Source organism: Thamnophis sirtalis, unplaced genomic scaffold (genome assembly GCF_051295495.1).
Source record: "Thamnophis sirtalis isolate CommonGarterSnake01/CBP01778 unplaced genomic scaffold, rThaSir2_p1.2 scaffold_1, whole genome shotgun sequence".
Classification (NCBI taxonomy): domain Eukaryota; kingdom Metazoa; phylum Chordata; class Lepidosauria; order Squamata; family Natricidae; genus Thamnophis; species Thamnophis sirtalis.
The window spans coordinates 110,813,133-110,833,232 of NW_028261381.1; the positions used below are offsets into that span (position 1 = coordinate 110,813,133).

The 20,100-nt window shown below is 39.6% G+C and overlaps 1 protein-coding gene across 7 annotated transcripts in view; it reads right to left on the minus strand.

The window, feature by feature from the left end:
* Positions 1–20,100, minus strand: part of DPF3 (double PHD fingers 3) — a 208,596-nt gene that overhangs the window by 60,764 nt on the left and 127,732 nt on the right. For all 7 annotated transcript variants that reach the window (XR_015697543.1, XR_015697541.1, XR_015697547.1 and 4 more), the window contains exon 4: positions 1,531–1,658. Coding sequence is in view for 3 of the 7 variants with exons in the window: in XM_087721813.1 (XP_087577939.1) it covers positions 1,531–1,658 (128 nt within the window). In the remaining 4 variants the exon portion in view is untranslated. The remainder of the gene's footprint in view (positions 1–1,530; positions 1,659–20,100) is intronic.

The following is a 20,100-nucleotide window of genomic DNA, read 5'->3' on the forward strand; positions in this document are numbered from 1 at the left end:
ATGGTAAATAAAGCAACCCAAACTGTATATTATAACCTATTAAATGAAGTAATAAATGTATAAGAATGATAAATGTAAAGAAGAATAACAATTATGTGAATGTATACTTAAAATACTATGAAAGAGAACAAAAAATTAAAAAAATTCTGGGGGGAAAAGTAGATACCATTGGTATGGTGAGAACACATTGTGATATTATTCATTATCATCCAAGTCCTCCAAAATGTTTACTAGCTGGAATGCCTAATTTCAAGAGGATGAGTAAGAGTACAAGATTAACTTTGGGCAAAGATAGAGGTATTGTTGGTTAATAGGTAAACTGCCATAGAGATCACAGTTCAGATTGTTTTAGATAAGATTATTAGCCTTTTAAAAAAATCAGGTCCACAACATAGGATGCTATTTTATCCTTAGATGACATTGGATTCTCAGGAAGTTGAGTTACACAACTACATTTAGAATACTAGTGATTAACAATTCTAATGGGATAGGAGCAACTCATCTTCATTACTGCATTTTACTTAGGGCTGATCTTAGAAACTCTTTTAAGGCCCTCATTGTATGCCTTTATAAAATCTGGAAAAAAATATCTTTAGCCAATCTTTTAACGTGCAATGATATTACTAGGTATTTTCATTTCCTTATTTTAATTATTTAATTTTGTAAAAAAAAATTGTTTGTGTTTTAAATGATAAATGATAAACAACCTTAAATATTCCATTTGACTGAGAAGAAAAATATAAATTAAGTGCATTTACTTAAGAATTTTTCCAAGAAATACGGATATTATTTTATTACCAATATGATTTGATTATATCAAGGATGCACGCTTTTTCCTGATCATTAAGTAGAATGCAAACATTTGTGCTCTAAAAAGTATTTGGGGAGAAGGATTCGGAAAGATTCATGTAAAAATAAATTGGTAAATTCTTTGAAGGATAATTACAGCCAATTAATATAATTACTCCTCATGCATTAAATCATTTTTCTTTGCTGCATTTTTCATTCTAGATGATATAGCAAAATAGATCAATGAATGGTGAATAAAATTTGTTGGCAATTTTTGTAGTGCCACCTGCAGCTGTGTTCAATGCCTCTGAGGACCTCATGCAGTCTTAGGACCTCAAATTGTGAGCTTTTTTGGTCCCAGATGGAAGAAGGATGCTTTAGAAAAGCTAATTTGAAAATAAAAAGACATCAGAGCAACAGCTAAATAAGGTGGTAAAGAAGCTGTAAGCTGACAATAGAAGCCTCCCTGTTCTAAAGATATTTCTTCCACCTCCCAGCTAGATGGAATCTGTTTTACAAGTGCTTATTGCTAACACGAATATTTATCTCCAAAATGACACTTTCAGTTCCTATCACTTTTTATGCAACAATTTTACAAAATTCTAAACTATTTATTTATTCAATCCATCTGGATGCCAGACAAGCTTCTTACAGGCAATACGTACAATCTGGAAATAATGATTAATTAGCCTATTTATCCATGCACACACAGCTAATGAACTGAAAATGTGAGGCTATTACCTGGATTTCTTGTAGCGTATCCTCCTCTTTAGTATCTATCTTCTTTTCAAGCCCTTCTCCACGCAACAAGGCTTCCAGTGTGGTCCCTTCTGATGTGAAGCCATCCTTCTTCAGAGGCAGGTCAACTTCTGACAAATCAAACAAAAATAGCTACTGTTATTTCCTTAGAGTAAGTAACCAGAAGGATGGATAGAATAGTCATACAGTTTTCAGTTTATTCACAAGAAAGAGCAAATGTCTTTAAACATTGAGCGATATAATTATTATTTTGACATGTTGATATATACAAAAGTCGAATTTGAACTCCATGAACTAGCCTTGCTAGTAAAATATAGCCAACTCTTACCAATACTGATTTTTTTTCAGAGAAGCATTAATGTAAATATTTGTCTAGTTGATAATTTGAAGAGAGCTTTTATGTGGAAAGCTCTTAGCTGGTGTGACATCAGGTCATCTTGTCTAGTCTACAAATGAAACAGCTCAATCTGGTTAGTAGTTGGAGGTGAAAGCTCCAGAAATACTAAGAGATGTACACTATATTCAAGAGTTGAAAAAGATTCTGGGAAATGGAAATGGCAAACCACTTTGGATATTGTTGAAAAGAAGAGTGGCCATGGCCATGAAGTCACAAGAAATTGAGCTCTTCACAAAGAGATTCTATTTTTTTTATATTGTCAAACAGTGATAAATATAGCATCCCCTTTGACATGCAGCCTAGATAATCAGAAGATCCCATCACTTTTCTTTTACAGACCACCTCTTGCGATTTCTCTGCGGGTCGCCCATGAGGCCAATGATGAAGGAAGACACGGACACAAGTTTCCTCGGGATGAGATGACCCAGAGCAAAGTCCGGGGCCTCTTTTATTGAGTGTACACAAAGAAAGGTGCAGTTGCAAGGTCTATGTAGGCCAATCATGGTTATACAAGTCTATGGTATAGTAAATCATCTATTGCCACACAAACCTTTAACCCTACATAATGCTCAAAGTCAGCAAGTTGTATTAATGACCTTATATGGAAATAATAGTTACTGCTGTTGTGGTCCTGCATATGTGTTCCAGCATGCCTATGCATGCCTGCACCTATGCTACAACAACCTCTTACCCAAATAATACCCCAATGCAGCACCTAATCAGCCTTATCCTTGAGACCTTTGGTGCAGCACACCAAATAAATACTACACTGGGAATCAATATTAAACATATCCGTGAGTTGAATGGCTCTCTTTGGCAAACATGTATGTGCAGCTTCAAGAACTGAATAAGGCCATCCAGTGTACACACACACACACACACACACACACACACACACACACACACACGTCTGGTCCCTACAGTCTTCTGGGGAAGATTTCAGAAGTGATTTGCCACTTATTGTTTTCCAAGGTTGAGAAAGAATGACTTGGGGTCACCAACTGGCTTCATGTCTAAGGCAGGACTAGAATACACAGTCTCCTGATTTCAAGGTTAATGCCTTAAATGCTACATCCAACTGCTCCGCAAAGAAGTGCTTTACACAATGCGCATATAAATAATTTGTCACTTGGATTCCTTGGACCAGTTTATTTTCATAAACTCTACACTGTAGCTGATTCTGATAGATACCATTTAACATGGCAGACCTCTTAACAATTTTTTAAAAATTGAAATGCATGAAATGCCTGGCACATCAGAGATCTACTGCTGGGTGAATGTAACCACACAGCTCATTAACAAAACAAGGCAGAAAGTGCCTTAAAGGGCAACTGAGTGGCTCAATGAGCAATTACATCTCATGTCAGTTCCAAATTAGAATCTATCAACATCACAAGAGTATGAAATACCAGCTCCATTACTGCTTCCCATTCTTCCCATTTTTATTTTATGGAAAGTATTTATGGCATTTATTCAAAACAACTAAAGTCAGAAAGACAATCATGAGGTATGCCAGGGGAAGGGGAAAAAACAGATTAAGCTTACTCTGCTGGGAAATACAGTGAGAGAGAGAGATTGTCTGCTAGCTGTCGAGTTTGCAAGATACCATCTTCTGGGATGGTGCTCTCTGCCAGCATCTGGAAGGCCCCAAGGGAAACAGTGGTAGAGAATCCAGGCAAGCTGCATCCATCCATCATATTGCTCATTTCCACATCTCCAAGGCATAAATGCAACATTAGAATGCAAAGGCAGGGATAGAGTTTTAGAGACAGGGAATTTGGGGGGGGGGGGAGAGAGAAGGTAGTATAAACATTCTTCCTCGAGTAGTTGATAGTTTAGATAAATGATGATGTCATATCAATATAATATTTTGAAGTCTTTTTCTTTTAGCACTATGCAAACCCCAAATAGAGAGGGATTTTTATTGACTTTTATTAGCTTCAGAAGCCCCTAAAATCAAACTAACAGCCTCCACACTGTCTTGTAACATTCATTCAATGCATTTGTCTCCCAATGTTAACCAAGCTTGACTTCATCCAAACTCGCCACTCTAGATTTCTGCAAGTTATTATTGGGACCAGTTCGCACTGGTTCGGGGGAACCGGTAGTGGTGGCGGTGCAAGGCTCCACCCACCCACCCACCCTGCTGTATGAGCGAAGCTAGCACATGGGCACGGGCACTCCCACTACCAAACCGGTAATGAAGAAAATAGAATAACATCTCTGCTTGGGACATACATGTCCTACCAGTCTCCTGCCAATAATATTGTCCTCTGCTTATCCTATGTGAGCAGCAATGTTTTTGCTTTCATCAAGGAGAGTCTTCTCTTAATCAAAGTCTAAAGATACATTATGCTCATTTTTTAATATTCCAGAAAATGAGGGACCTGGGGAAGAGTGGCTCGTAAAAAAAGCCAGATAGTGTCATAAGATGAAAGAAAGAAAGCAGATGGACTTTAATCTTCTAACTAATTCTATGTTTGATCTAAAGAAATGCTATTTCTCACATTATTTTCCTGCCTCATTGTCACCTTCATTTTCCAAGTTTCATTCTCCAATTTGTAAAGACTCTGGTTCTCCTTAAAGGGCCTCTTTCCAAAGGTTTGTAAAAAAAAAAAAGTCTGGAAGTTTTATCATATTCTTAAGAGAAAAATGGTAGATCTTTTATAAAATGAATAATACTCAAGGATAGTTGAAAGCAAGCTAAAATTTGCCCTCCTTATAGATAATTTTACTATACAACAATTATTCAAATAAGCAGTTGTAGCAATTTTGGATATTATTGAAATAAATAAGACTTAGGAATGACAAGAATCTATACAAGGAAGGATCTGAAATTCTACTTACCCATTGCATATTAGGGATGGGAGGAAAAAATCATACATGTTTCTGTCTTAGATACAATGAAGAGAGATCTCTTTGTGGTTTTGTATTCATTATAAGTTTCATAAATTCTACTTATGAAGAAAAAGACCGAGTAATGTATAAAACTACAAAACCACAAAACACACAAGGGAGAATCATCCAGACAAAGTAAATGGCAACCTCTAAGCAATATGAGATTAAAGTAACTTTGGTTTAAGGTCTCAATTTAGAAAAATGCTGTCTTTGAAAAGTGACAAACTGGCTATTTATAAGGAACTACGGCACACAAATCTAAGGAAGAGCAAATCTGCCACAAATCCCTATGGAAGATGTGTCCACTAACAGAAGATTGCCTCCATATGGCATGTGAACATGGCTTTAGATGTAAGGAAGTGTTTCAAGAGATATTACACCATATATTTATGTGAGCAATATTAAAGTTTCCAATCCTTTTATCAAGTTCCAAACCGCCATTAAAAATCACTGTCAAATCTTCTAATCACAGATTCCTGCATCTGAGTCCCTCCCTTCCTATTAAATGCTCTTAGGCTTAAAAATTAAAATGAAAGGAAATGACAAAAATCACCACTTCCCTAAATAGGAATATAAAAGTCCTTGCTTTTGTTTTATACCAAAAGACGTATAAGTTATAATACCCATTCATAATTAGGTAAGACACCATGAGAGATATTCTGGCTATCCAATCTATAATATTCAAGCACAAGCTAAAGAATCACTTTGGATAAATCTGTAAAAGATTTAAAAATCTCCATTCCTGTATTGCACATTTCAGCCTGACATGGAATAGAACAAATAACATAGAATAACAGAGTCGAAAGGGACCTTGGAAGTCTTCTAGCCCAAACTCTGTAGCCAACAGGCCTAATATCATAATCACTCCAGGGGTGGGTTCCTACTGGCTGAACAACCAGTTCGCTTCACGCATGTGTGTGTGAACGCTGTGCGCACATGCGCACTTTAGCAAAAACTGAACTTCTGCATTGCAAACAAGGAAAGGAGCAAGGAAACCAGCTGAGGGACGGCAATTCAATCTGCTGCCACTGATCAGCTGGGCTTTGGAAGCAGAAATAAAGGTCAGTATAACCCGGGGTTGGGCAGACCATCTTTCATGGAAACAGAGAACCGGTTTGCTCTCGGCTTGCAGTCAGTGCTAACAGTTCGGTCGAACCAGTCTGAACTGGTAGAAACCCACCACTGACTCACTCCTTACTCACTTTCGGAATGGATTTCTGCACCTCACTCTTTCTGAAGCTGCCCTTGAAGAGTAGTTAGAAACTTCAGCTGGCACAAAATATGGTAGTATGGGCAGCAGGGGTGGGTTTCAAAACTTTTACTACCTATTTTGTGGACGTGGCCGATTTTGTGGGCATGACTTGGCAGTTATGTGACTGGGTCGGCATGGCCAACTTGATGTCACTCACCAGGAGATGTCATGGTAAAGCTCACTTAACAATGCTCTTGCTTAGCAACCATTATTTTGGGCTCAATTGTAGTCATAAATCAAGGACTATCTTTGCCTTCCTCTGCATGGTAGTCTTGTCCTAGTAAACTCCTTCTCCTTTATGGCAATTTTCCTCTCTGTTAGAGGCACCAAAATAATCCAGACAATGTAAGGTTTCCTGCTGCAACAGGGGGGGGGGGTAGACTAGAGTAGCCTTCTAGCCCTAAATTGCTGTGCTGTCTTCCTTCCTTCCTTCCTTCCTTCCTTCCTTCCTTCCTTCCTTCCTTCCTTCCTTCCTTCCTTCCTTCCTTCCTTTCTTTCTCCTTTCCCTCTGTGGGAAGCACCCCCCCCACAATAACTGCTGAATGTCACTTTGCAAACCTGAGCAGCTTTTCAATTTAAAGCAGGACTCCAAAGTTTGCAGCTTTAAGCCTTGTGGACTTCAACTCCCAGAATTCCACAGCCAGGCATGCTCAGTTCTGATTTAAAGCAACAGCATTTGTTTTTCTCCTGTCCTGAATCTCCTGGCAGAAAAGTGAGGTTTCTTTCTTTCTTTCTTTCTTTCTTTCTTTCTTTCTTTCTTTCTCTCTCTCTCTCTCTCTCCCTTCTCTCCCTCCCTCCCTCCCTCCCTCCCTCTCTTACTTTTTAAAGCTTTTTTCCCTTTTGCCTGAACTTGCAGGGGGAAAACTTTTTTTAAAAAAAGCTTCTTCTGGGAGAACCTTCTGATGGGAGAACAGGTTCGGGGGCATGGCCAAGCCACCATTTTTATTATCGGTCCTATCCGGCATGCCAGATGTTTACTACCTCTTCCAGCATACCAGATTGTATAGGGAGGAACCCACCTCTGGTGGGCAGTTATATGTATCAGTCGTTTGATACTATTGTCTGCCAATATGCTTCTGGGTGCAATTCAAGGTGTTGCCATTACCTTTAAAGAATTCATGACTTGCGGCCAGATTACTTACAGGTTGTCTATCCTCAGTGGCATCTAGTCCAACAGGATAGCACGGACCAGGTCCCACGGCAGAGAGGGTGCAGGAAGAGGACCTTACTGCCATGAAAATTGGCCTCTGAAACATCATCTCCCTAGAAATTAGACATTGACCTGACCCTACTAGCTTTGAATGCACTAAAATCTTAGGTTTGCCATCCAATCTGGGGCCCTGATAACACAAGTAAACTCATGTCCTGGTTTGTTTGTGGGTGCATAATATTTCCCACCTTCTATTTTAATGTCATTTTTGGTTATTTTAAATTCTAGCTGTTTTTACTCTGTTTTAGTTGTGAGCTGCCCAGTGTCATATATATGAGATGGGTGGCCTATAAATTTATTAAATAAATACATTTTCAGTTCCCTATATCAAGCAGTTAGATCTGCCAGTTACCATTTTAATTTCCCCCAATGCCTGCAAAGATATCATGCTAGACTCTACAGGGCATTGCAGGAAATATTTTTTTTCTTATATTTGTATTCTACTATTATAGAATAATATATAACATGAAACCACGCACAATGGGAAATATTAAAATATTTACAAGATATGCTAAAACATGCATGTAAAAAAGATAGCAAAAACCATACCATGACTTCTACATTATTAAATAAATAATTAACCTAAGAAAATAATCCTACAATAATTACACGATACTTGATAAGGTTACCTAACCTAAGCAAGATGACAGTCAACCACTACACATCCCCTAGGATAGCTTTGATTTTACTGCTTCCCAAATGTCATTGTAGCAGCATCTTTTAGCCCTATTGAAGTGGAATGGGACAACTCACTGCAGCCAACTCACCCCAGTTGACTTGCCACAGGACAACTTGCCATGGGACAATTCAACGTGGAATAACTCAAGAAAAGAACAGGAAGAATCGCATCTCACTCCAGCCTCAAGGACTTCTAACTTGAGAAGATTCAAACCCTAAGCAAGGCAAGAATGGCTGCAAGTCACTTGTCCCTCTCTTGAGTTGCATTGCCTTGCATTGAATTTTCAAGTGGTGAGTTGGCCAGACGAGTCAGCCAGGGCAAGATGGCCAGGGCAAATCGACCACAGCAAGTCAGCTGGGGCAAGTTGTCTTAGACCCGTGATGGCGAACCTATGGCACACATGCCACAAGTGGCACACAGAGCCCTTTCTGTGGGCACACGAGCCATCGCCCCAGCTCAGCTCCACTGCGCATGCAAGTGCGCCTCCTGCCAGCAAGCTGATTTTCGGGTCTCTGCTGCACATGTGTGGGGGGCGGGGAGAAGGCCCCTAGGTCCTGTTTTCTCTCCCAGGAGGCTTACTAGGCCCAAAATGGGGTGGGGGCATGTGAAGAGGTGGGGGAGCGCAGGGAGTCACGCACACATGCATGGGAGTGGGGGAGTGCAACAGGACCATGTATGCATGGGCAGGGGTTGGGGCATGCGGGAGGGGTCACTTGTGCATTGCATTATGGGCGCAGGTGTGTGAGCACGTGCTGTTGCACGCACTTTCAGCATGCAACAACAAAAAGTTTAGCCCACTGTCCTAGACCCTTGTTGAAGTGTTACCTTGGCAAAAGACAGTCTTAAACTTGGAGTCAGCCTCATAAAGACATTAAAGAAATTTCTGCACAAATACTGTTGTTTGTTGTCTTCTAAGAGTGTCAACAGCAGACACTACAGTAGCAGTGGTGAGTTCCTACCAGTTCGGATCAGTCACTAGCAGTGACCCAGGTCTACCACATCTCCATACCATGGCGCAGAATTTCCCCCCATTTTTTAATGTTCTGCGCATGTGCAGACCTATTTATAGACAAAAATGTGCGTGCACTGAACCGGCAGTAATGCCAGCAGCAACCATCCTTGTACAGTAGTGAAGAAATCTTTATTGACTGAAGGATGACACCCAGACTGGCTTACGGTGGTAAAAACATCTGGAGTTTATGCAAGTTAAAAGGCAAAAGTCCTTGCAGCATAAGGGTTTTAAAAAGTGATGGATTTATTTTTGTATAGTAATAACAAAGACAAAAATTTAATTAGTTATTTAAAGATGTGGAAGATCCATCTGTATCTATAAGAAACTATTATCTATGTGGTCACGAATAATCAACATATACTTGGAAACACATAATTAATCTCCAAGAAAACTACAAATTAGTTATACATTTGTTCAAAAAGGGCTCTACCAGAATTCCTTTCACTAAGAATACAAGGATAGTTGTTTTTCAACACCTATGTAACAAACTTCTACCTTAACACGTTATATATGATTCCTTTATTTGTAGAACTTCATACTGTATATACAAAGGCATTAACAGGTGGAAATGTTTACCTTTCTCCCATCGAGAGAATGCCTGAAACTATTTTGATAACCATTAAGGATACTTTTCCATAAATCCTTGTCACACTTCAGAATGATACAATGAATTAAACTACAGAGATAATTATAGTTTTTAATCATTACATATTAAATCTTGTTTGGTAAAATATTCTAACTTCTGCATTAGCATTCTTTGATTATAACTAATTATTTTTCAGCAATTATTCAATTATTTTATGTTTTTATATTAAAGTTGAAGAACTCCGAAACAATAAAAGCAGCACAGAATACTGTTAATATACTTTTTAAAAGAGGGAAATGAACACACACACACACACACACACACTATCATTGTTAAAGTCTTTTTAATGAAAAGAAAAAAAATAACCCATTCATCTTTCCTAGTAACTTTTTTGATATTGTGTTTTTCCTTAACTGAATGCAGAAGTGGTCAAATAATAATCTACAGTAAATCTATGTAAATCTTCCATCTATGGATGCAGGTTTTTTTTTAAAGTCACAAAGATGTTAAAATCTGAACTCTTAAAAAATAATTTGGAAAAAACTATCCAGTATTTAAAAGCCTGCTTTTTTTAAACATTTCATCACTGTTAGAAATGTATTGGTAAGAAGATCATTTTGTTATACTATTAAAATAAAAATAGTTCATAAAAATAAACTATTTTAGACGTCTAATATTAACCAGAGAACGAAGGCATTCATTTTTAAAGAACGATAGCATAGTGCTTTCCATTTGTGCTTAGATATAAATGATAACATACTCATCAGGGCTTACATCCAATTACTAAGTATTGTAAGACTGCTGCTCTATGTATGGCAATTAATTTATGGAGCAAACATGGAGCACATAGCCAGACATGGTATTCTTACACTGTAGCCAACAGGATCCAAACCTTCTCTTAGCTATAAAAGGTACTTGGATGAGTCACTAATTCTGAGATAAAAGGAAATATATGACTGATACATAACTCCCTAATCCTGGAGAAAAACAAGGAAAGAAAATGTAATAAAGGGATAAACAATAAATGATGTTTATTTAATTATTGAGGGATGCGGTGACTCAGTGGCTATGATGCTGAGCTTGTCGATCAGAAAGGTTGGCAGTTCAACGGTTTGAATCCCTAGTGCTGCGTAACAGAGTGAGCTCCCATTACTTGTCCCAGCTTCTGCAACCTAGCAGTTCGAAAGCATGTAAAAATGCAAGTAGAAAAGGGACCACTTTTGGTAACACCATTCCGTGCGCCTTCGGCATTTAGTCATGCCGGCCACATGACCACAGAGATGTCTTTGGATAGCGCTGGCTCTTCAGCTTTGAAACAGAGATGGGCACCACTCCCTAGAGTTGGGAACGACTAACACATATGTGCGAGGGGAGTCTTTACCATATTTAATTATTAAATTTTAGAAGCAGAAAATAACAGATGACTTTTATTTCAATATTCTCCTTATAACCTTCTGAGTGACGAATGCTGGAGGCAGAGGACAGGGATAGGATGGGATTGGTCTGATTTTGGAAGGTAGCCAGGCAATTTTAGATAGAATGACCCTTAAGTGTAACTGTGCAGATTTGAAGTCCAAAATATTGGAATAATCACCCACCACTATTTATCCATGTGTTAGCGCCTGATGGCGAAGCTCTCTGTGGGCAATAGCAATAGCCGTTAGCAATAGCTGTTAGACTTATATACTGCTTCATAGGGCTTTCAGCCCTCTCTAAGCAGTTTACAGAGTCAGCATATTGCCCCCACAGTCTGGGTCCTCATTTTACCCACCTCAGAAGGGTGGAAGGCTGAGTCAACCCTGAGCCGGTGAGATTTGAACCGCCGAACTGCAGCTAACAGTCAGCTGAAGTGGCTGCAGTACTGCACTCTAACCACTGCACCACCTCGGCTCATAGTGCACACGAGGCATCGTCCCAGCCCAGCTCCACTGTGCATGCGTGCACGCCTCCCGCCTGATTTTAATGTCTCTGCCATGCACGTGCAGTGGTGAGGTGCATGCAAGAGACATACGTTCATGAGCAGTGTCACACATGCATGCGCGGGGGCAAGGGTGAGTGCGGGTGGGGGCAGTGCTCGCCCTGCAGCCCATTTTTGGTCTCAGGAGGCTGCAGCGAGGCCTGCTAGGTCCAAAACATGGTGCAGGGAGGGGGGAATCGCACAAGCATGCACAGGGGGGCAGGGTATGCAGGGGGTCATACATGCTTTGCATTATGGATGTGGGCACGCGCACATGTGCACACTTTCGGCACACAAGGACAAAAAGTCATCACTATGTTAGCACAAGCATTGGGAAATGGAACTAAATCAATCCACCTTCCTTTCCCAACCAAAAGTTCTAAAACTTAAGAAAGAAAAAGAAATCTCTCCATAAGAAAAAAAAAAAAACGAAGAGAGCAAATTTTAATGAAGAGGGTGAAATGCTAGTGACTTTGGATTTCCTTCATTTGATTAACAATGAGCCCAGAAGCTCTTGCTTTGGCTAAAAGATGGATGACTGCAGAGGGGTGCTGCATTGAGAAGATGAATGACTGTTCAACTGTCCTTGGCGTGTACAGAAATGTATTTTCTGAACAGCCAGGCCAAATACAGGCATGCCATGTCCCTGTTTCAAAGTCAGATAAACAAGAAGGCAGATGGAGATCCTTGGGTGCATAACCCTTTGGATTTGTTTAATTCTTTAGCTCAGAAGGCAGGAACACACAGGCAACCTTGGGCTCCCACACAAGGTCAGTGTGTCCATTCATTAACATCTGTCCCTGGGATTTGTTAAACAACTTTTCTTCTTCTGGACATTCATCAGTCTGCAGAACATAAGCAAGGCTTATGTTACTAGGTAAAAAAAAGACTGCAGACACTGAAAAGGTAATAAAGCCAATCAATCTGTGGATCTGTTTTGCTGCTGAGCATCCTTCAAGCTGCTCTTAGAGATATGTTGTGATGGTGATGGTGAAAGATGGAACAGCAGCAATAACAGAGTGAGCTGGAAGACATCTTAGCTCCACTAATGTGTTTCTCTCATGTATCAAAGCTGTAGGAGACCAATTAAAATTCAGGAAGGAAGAGCTGGCCAAAAGAGTTGGAAGGTTTGGCTCCAGCCATCTTAGTGATAGTTTAGATCTCCTTCAGGCATCATTTCTAACAGAAAACGGATTGATTTTTGCCTGTTAGGTTATGAAAAGTAGGAATCACCAGAGTATATAATTAGAGATATATGAGCCTATCCATTCCAAATAAAATGTCACTTTTAAAAAGTCTTAAATTTCCCCCAAAAAGCCTACAAGATTTACATTTAGAAGAATGTAGAAGGAGACTTACAAATTTCCTTACATTAAATCCAATGAGTATCTTTAAAATATAATTATGAAATTGTAGTTATTTAAAATTACTACTATAATTTTCATTAGCTCTATGCTCTGTAACTGTAAGAGAACAGGCATTTCACATAGACAGTGAGACATTTGTTGAGTTTTGCCTCATTTTATGACCTTTGTTGGCACAGTTGCTAAGTGAATCATTACAACTGATAAGTTAGTATTCCAGTTGTTAAATAAATCTTGCTTCTACATTGACTTTACTTGTGAAATCTTTGCAAAAGGTGATCACATGACCTTGGGACAGAGAAATAGTCATGTAGGAACCAGGTGCCAAGCATCTGGATTTTGATCACATAATCGTGGGGATGCTACAAAGGTTGTAACTGTGAAAAATGGCCCTATGTCACTTTTTCAGTGCCACTGTAACTTTGAACAGTCAATAAATGAACTGTTGTAAGTCAAGGACTACTTGCATAGGCTAAATATAAAACATGGATTAATGGATTAATGCTTCATATTTTTATTCCTATTGTTGTAGAACTCTATAGCACAAGTAGAAGTTAATGCAGAGTCTTCTGCCTCCGTTGGATTAAGCATCAAGTACTTAAAACCTCTGACTTGGTTCATCCCTTCCCTTGTAAGACTAATGGCAGCAGTCAACTCAAGCTTAATTTGCCCTTACAGCCTTCACTTGAACTAACCTCTGACTCAATGGTGGGTTTCAATTTTTTTTAGAACCTCTTTCTTCTGTAGGTGTGGTCTGCTTTGTGGGAGTGGCTTGCCGGCCATGAGACTGGGTGGGAGTGGCTTGCCAGCCATGTGACTGAGTGGGAGTGGCTTGGCAGTCATGTGACTGGGTGGGCGTGACCAACTTGTAACATATTGTGAAACTCACTTAACAACACTCCTGCTTAGCAACCAAAATGTTGGCTCAGAAACTCTGGCATTTGAAGCATGTGAGTCTTAAAGCTGTCAAGTTACAAGACCCTTGCACCCCTAACCCTTTAGAAAAAAAACCCCAGGGGTGTTCAAACGTGGCAGCTTTAAGACTTGTGGAATTCAACTCCCAGAATTCCTCCTCTCGTTCTTCATCTTGATGATTTGCAGACGGGCAGGGGGAGGGAGCTGGAACCGGTTCTAAACGGCACTGTAGATTTGTGGAACCTCTTCTATAGAAGAGGTTAGAACTGGCAGGAAACCACCTCTGCTCTCAGAGGTAGACCTAATTAAATGCTCTGCTTACACACTGTCAAACAATCAAGTTTGTGGTGTCTTTCCTGCTAAAATAGAGTGCTAAATGAGGCTTTCGATTTTTATTACTTTGAATGTTTTGAGGTGGATTTTCTGAATTACATAAAAAATATTAAATTCTTAGTTCACTGAATGCATTTTACAAATTTCACACTCTCTAAAAACCTTTGAGATGATTGGTTATTGATTTGTATATACCAGTTAGCTCCAAATAAATGTTCTAAAAATCAGATCATTCAATCAAAAATAGATGGCGAAGAACCGTAAGGCAGATGTAATTATACAAACCAAATATAATAATTAAAAATAACATAATAACAACAGTGATATTTTAGCAATATTGCATAAATAGCATCGATCACTGAAAAGCCAAGGATGTATATGAGTTCAGAAGAGTAAGGGAATAGATATCAAGTTTTCCCCAGGGTGGCTTTGGAAGAGGGAAACTTGGAAAATAATATTCATTTTGCTTTACGCTCATTCTATCCCCTTTCTTGATAGATGGGGACCCTCACTAGATATACTCAAATCATCTGAATTAGATGGGCAGAATCTATTTTCATAAAGTAACCTTGTAGATACCTAGACCCCAGAAGAGGCTTTCATAGGGAATAAAGAATAATCAGCACCATAAAATGGACTTGGAAACATGCTGGCTGGGGAGCTCTGGGAATTAAAGTCCACACATGTTAAAGTTGCTATTGCTATTGCTATTGCTATTGCTATTGCTATTGCTATTGCTAATATTGCCAAATTTGAGAAACACTCATCATTTCTGCAAGCTCCCCTTAACAGCTGGCCCATCCTTTCTCTATCCCCAAGGTCAACTCCAAATTTCTCCACAAGCAAGCACATCAACCAGCACTGGTTTCCACATGACTTCAAGGATGTCCCAGTGTAAAGCAAATTATGGCAATCCAGATGACAGAGGGTTAGCGGAAGGACAACCAAGGGACAAGTCACCTCTCCCTCGTGTAACTCTTCAAATTGTCTAGGCAAGTGTGACCACATTACATTCCTAACGGAGGAGGAAAGAGGCCCTCATTCCATCTCTGAGGACCTTCACCATCTATTTAGTGTCTTTAATAGGACAGCAATTACCAGGCTAAATGCTCAGGTGATTGGACCTATTCCAGCAGTCTCATTTCTGAGCCGCGGATCCAAGGGTTATATGGAGATCATTTAGGCAAGCAGTTCTTGCCTAAATGGTCTCCATATACCAAAGGCATTATGGTGTAGCTTACAACTGCAGGCACAGAAGCTCAAGTCATGCCCTGCACCATTAACATGATCATTATTTACTGACAGGTTTGCGATCCATAACAATTATCAGTTTTCTTGCAGCACTTGCACCCTGCAGAATGAAGGGCACTGAGTTACAGGGACAGGTGTACTTGTAGTTGAATACAGCATACTTTCTATCCCCAGTTAGTTTCAAGAATCTTTTACCACTTGGGCAGGTTTGTGGAATAGCATTTACATTTTGGCTTATGGAACCAAACTGTAAGAACTTGAGTTCCAATTTTTTTTTTGGCTTGCTTTTGTTTTTAATAACAGCAGATGTTGGATTGAAACTACCATGCTGTGATGCAACAGGAACTGCACAGGTTATCGTTGAGTTGTTTTTTAGTTCAATGTCATGGTAGGAGCATTGATCCCAAGTCATACCAAGTCATACAATCCTGAATGCACAGAAGCTGTGAGTTGAAGCCAAAAGTCCACCATAGGGCAGAGGATGTAATGCCTTGGGATCAAACTCACCACATCACATGATGTTTTTGACGTTTTTCCCATTCGCGGAGCTGGGGTGGGCAAGGCCTGTGCATGATGCATCTGGCCCGTGGGCTGCCAGTTTGACACCCCTGATGTAATGGAATGTGTGGGTGACCTTGGGGGATGAAGGAAAGAGATGCTGCCTAGGAAACTATCACATAAGAGAAGGATGAGCCTCCAATGCATTAATGGTCAGAGCAAGAAACTTAGGAAGGACTCACCCCAATAGATCAAGCAGTTTAAAAGTGGCAGTGGGAAGTTTGTGTCTTTAGATCTGCAAGATTCTGTTACTGTAGGCTTACAATAAAGTACAACAGTGTTTCTCAACCTTGGGAATTCTTGGGAGTTGAATCTTCAATTTGCCCAAACTGACAAACACTGACATAGAATTAGCTCATTTAGTTGCGTTTCCTATCTGGTTTGCCAGGGGGGGGGGGGCTGAAAGAGGATTACACTTTGGAAGGTACATAAAGACAAGGGAAATGCTAGACATCATTTAATTTGCATTTTAAATAATTACTTTGTTAATGATTAATAAGTAACACAAAGGCTTTGGGAAGCTGTACATCCAGGTGCCTGCATCTGACAGCCCTTGTGTGCTGATAGGAGCTAAACAAGGTTGGTCTGTGGCTGGACTATAAATTAGACAGGAAAATAAGAAAAACAACCTAGGAGAAGGTCATGGGTGCTACGTTGCTGCCAAGAACTTCAGGAACACGTTTATGAAGTTACCAGAATTCCAATTTGATTTCCAGACTTTAAAAAAAACAACATTTTATGCCTGGTTGTAGCACCGCAGGAGCGGAATTATTGTTTCCACTAGTAGCGGGCCTATATGTAAGAAACAGGGATGCAGAGGCTCAGTGGCTAAGACGCTGAGCTTGTTGATCAGAAAGGTCGGCAGTTCAGCAGTTCGAATCCCTAGCACCGCATAACAGAGTCAGCTCCCGTTACTTCTATTTAAGAAATTATCTTTTTTTCCAGGAGGAATTAAATCTAACTGAAGACAACTACATGTGAGCTAGATAGAAACAGACACAGAAATATCTACACCTTGGCTGTCACATAATTGTCTAAATGTTTGTGGGCCGTCTCCTAAACTGTCCTACTCCCATCCACTTGGAGCACAGCTTAATAAATAACTATTTTCTGATATTAACATGTCATGTTACCTAGAAGACAGGATATCTGTTCCAACAAGTCATACTATGTAGCTGTATCCTGCTTTAGTGAATATGGCATCACCTGTCCTCCTTTATCTGAATCTATAATATTGGCACAAACACATCTAATAATTGAATTCATCAGACATAGTATTTGGCAGGCCTATTATTTTAGCATAAAATGCTTAAATTTTATTAGGATATCAAGTCCAAATTGCAAGGAGGTATTAAAGTGAATTAGAAACCAGTAGAAAATTATTTACTATCCATCAAAAGTAAAATGATTATTACACTATAAAAAGTTACCCAGGAGAAGAATAAAGACAAGAGATTGAAAATACCCACTACAACAAATGAGGACAATGGAAAATCTACAGTCTTTCTCTGTACCATAAAAACTGGCTTAGAACATTCCAAACAAGACTTTAATACCATTTATTACTTATTCCTTCATGCTGTGCACTGGAATAAGAGGGGAGGGGACATTATTTAAATATTAGGTTACTTCAACCCCCTGAATAGTTCTATCCACAAGCCTACAGTGAAATTGAACAGAAAAAATATGACACTTTAATGAAGTGTTATTCCAGATTCCTGTAACATATAAAGTATATGAAACTTTATTCTACTTTCTATCACACTGATCACCATTTCAGCTGTATAGATTTAGTCAGTGATGGGATTCACTTACTTTCCTTACTGGTTTGCAAATGTGAGCACATGCGCATTACGTCAGGGCGGGTGGGCGGAGCCTCCTGCAGCCGCCGCTACCGATTCACCCGAACCGGAGAGAACCGGCTGAATATCACCACTGGATTTAGTGCTTAAACCAGTGGCCTCCAACCTTTCGGGAACCAGGGACTGTTTCAGTGGAGAGAAGTTTTTCCACAGACCCAGAAGGGGTTTAGTTTCATGCCCTGCTTTTATCCCACACATACGCAGATGGGGTTTTGCTTATTTATGCAGCCAGGTTTCTGCCATGCCACAGACCTTTGCCGGTCTGCAACCTGCTTTAAACAGGTATTAAATGGAATGTGTGATTCACAGACAAACACTTCAACTATTCAAATAGTTGGGTTTTCCTGGGCAATGATCAGAAATGCAGAACTTAAGAAATGTTGTGAAGTGGGGAGAGAACGGAACAAAGGAGGTAAGCTATACAAACATGCAATCTTGTACTTGATAAATATTTTGATAATAAGCTCCCTTTTAAGACAATATCTAACAAGTCCTAACAAGGTAGGGGGGGAAAGTTGATTTGACAGAAAAAAAGGGGAAAAAAGAAAGACAATAACCATTCAAATGAAATTCCAAATGAAATAATAAATCCAATGTAATTATTCTAGCAGCAATTTTGATCTGTGCTGCTAATTTCATGTGCGATGCATTTATAACTAACTGCAATTCCAGTATAGAAAAAAATGATGCAGTAATATATTTCACTCAGTCATAACATCATAACATAAGAAGTTTCTAAACTAAAAGTTCCACGACATGTAATGTAATTAACCTCTGGACATTTCAAAGTGACAGGTATTTATTTATGTGTTGATTTTAAAGCAACTTCACAGAGGCCAATGAAAAAGAAATCTACTTTTTCAAACTTTAAGCAATCTGATTCCAAGTGTAATCCTGGTGGAAGTCTAATTCCTGGTGAAGAAACTGGAGCCTGATGAGAAAAGGTTCATAGCAATGATGTGACTCTTCCAATGCATAGGGCTGTGATGGCGAACCTATGGCACATGTGTGCCACAGGTGGCACACGGAGCCAGTTCTGAGGGCACCCAAGGCATTGCTCTGGCAGCTCCAACGCGCATGTGCACACTGGTCAGCTGAAGCCTCCTGAAGCCTCTGGAGGGAGAAAAAAGGCCCAAAGGGCAACCCGAAAGTCCGTTCCCAAACTTCTGGTTTGTGTGTTGGGCCGTTTTTCACCCTCCCCAGGCTCCTAGAATGTCTCTGGAGCCTGGGGAGAGTGAAAAACGGACTTACTAGGACCACCGGAAGACAGGAAATGGGCTGTTTCCGGCCACCGGAGAGCCTCTGAGGGGGCGGGGGCAGCCATTTTCTCCCTCCCCGGGTTCCAAGAAAGCTGTGTGCATATGCATGCACAGGGGACAGGGCATGGGGAGACATTAAATTATGGGGGTGTGCATGTGCTTTTGGCAGCCGAGGCAAAAAAGGTTCACCATCACTGGCATAGGGGAATTAAATGATCCTTGGGTAATGATCAGGTCAACAGTATGGATCCATGAGCATCAGTAGCTCCTTTCAATAACTGGGTGTTCATAGGCAAGTATTCATGTGTCAATACTCTCAATTTGTACTGGTGTGTCTCTTATTATTCCCAATCCATGTACACCTGGTTAAGATCAAGAGATAGCAGCAAAAGAAGAAACAGTATACCAGACATCAGTCAAAGGGTGGAGCAAGTTCTCAGGTAACTCAGACATAAAGCTCTTCTAATAATCCATGTATGACACAACCAGGGCATTTTCTTCACCATCAATGCAACAATAGAGGTACATCCAGATAAAACATTTTAATAGTTCAATACGGCCCTAGTGCTTTAGTATCTTCTAAAATACCTAATATGTTATTAATATTATATTAATTCAGTTTCCAAACCTTTTTTTCTTCTGTCGTTTATTTTTATTTTCTGCTTGAAAATGGATTAATAAAAAAAAAGTTTGTTTGCTTACTTCAATTTAGGTGCCCAACTCCAGATTGATGCTAGGCAGCTCACAGCATAAGAATTTGAAAACAAATATACCATTAAACAGAAAAAAAAAACTTAAACATAAAGTGTAGAATCTCGCCAACAATAACAACCAGTAAGAATATTTTATTCATCTGGTAACAAAGAAGGAAGGGGAAGAATGAAAAGAGAAAAGGGAGATCAGAATGATTAGTAGGATAAGGAGTCTCAGTGATCCGATAAGCAAATAACAGTCAATAATTACAAATGAATATATTATTTACTTGAATGGGATTTGGGTTTAAGAGCATACCAGAATTA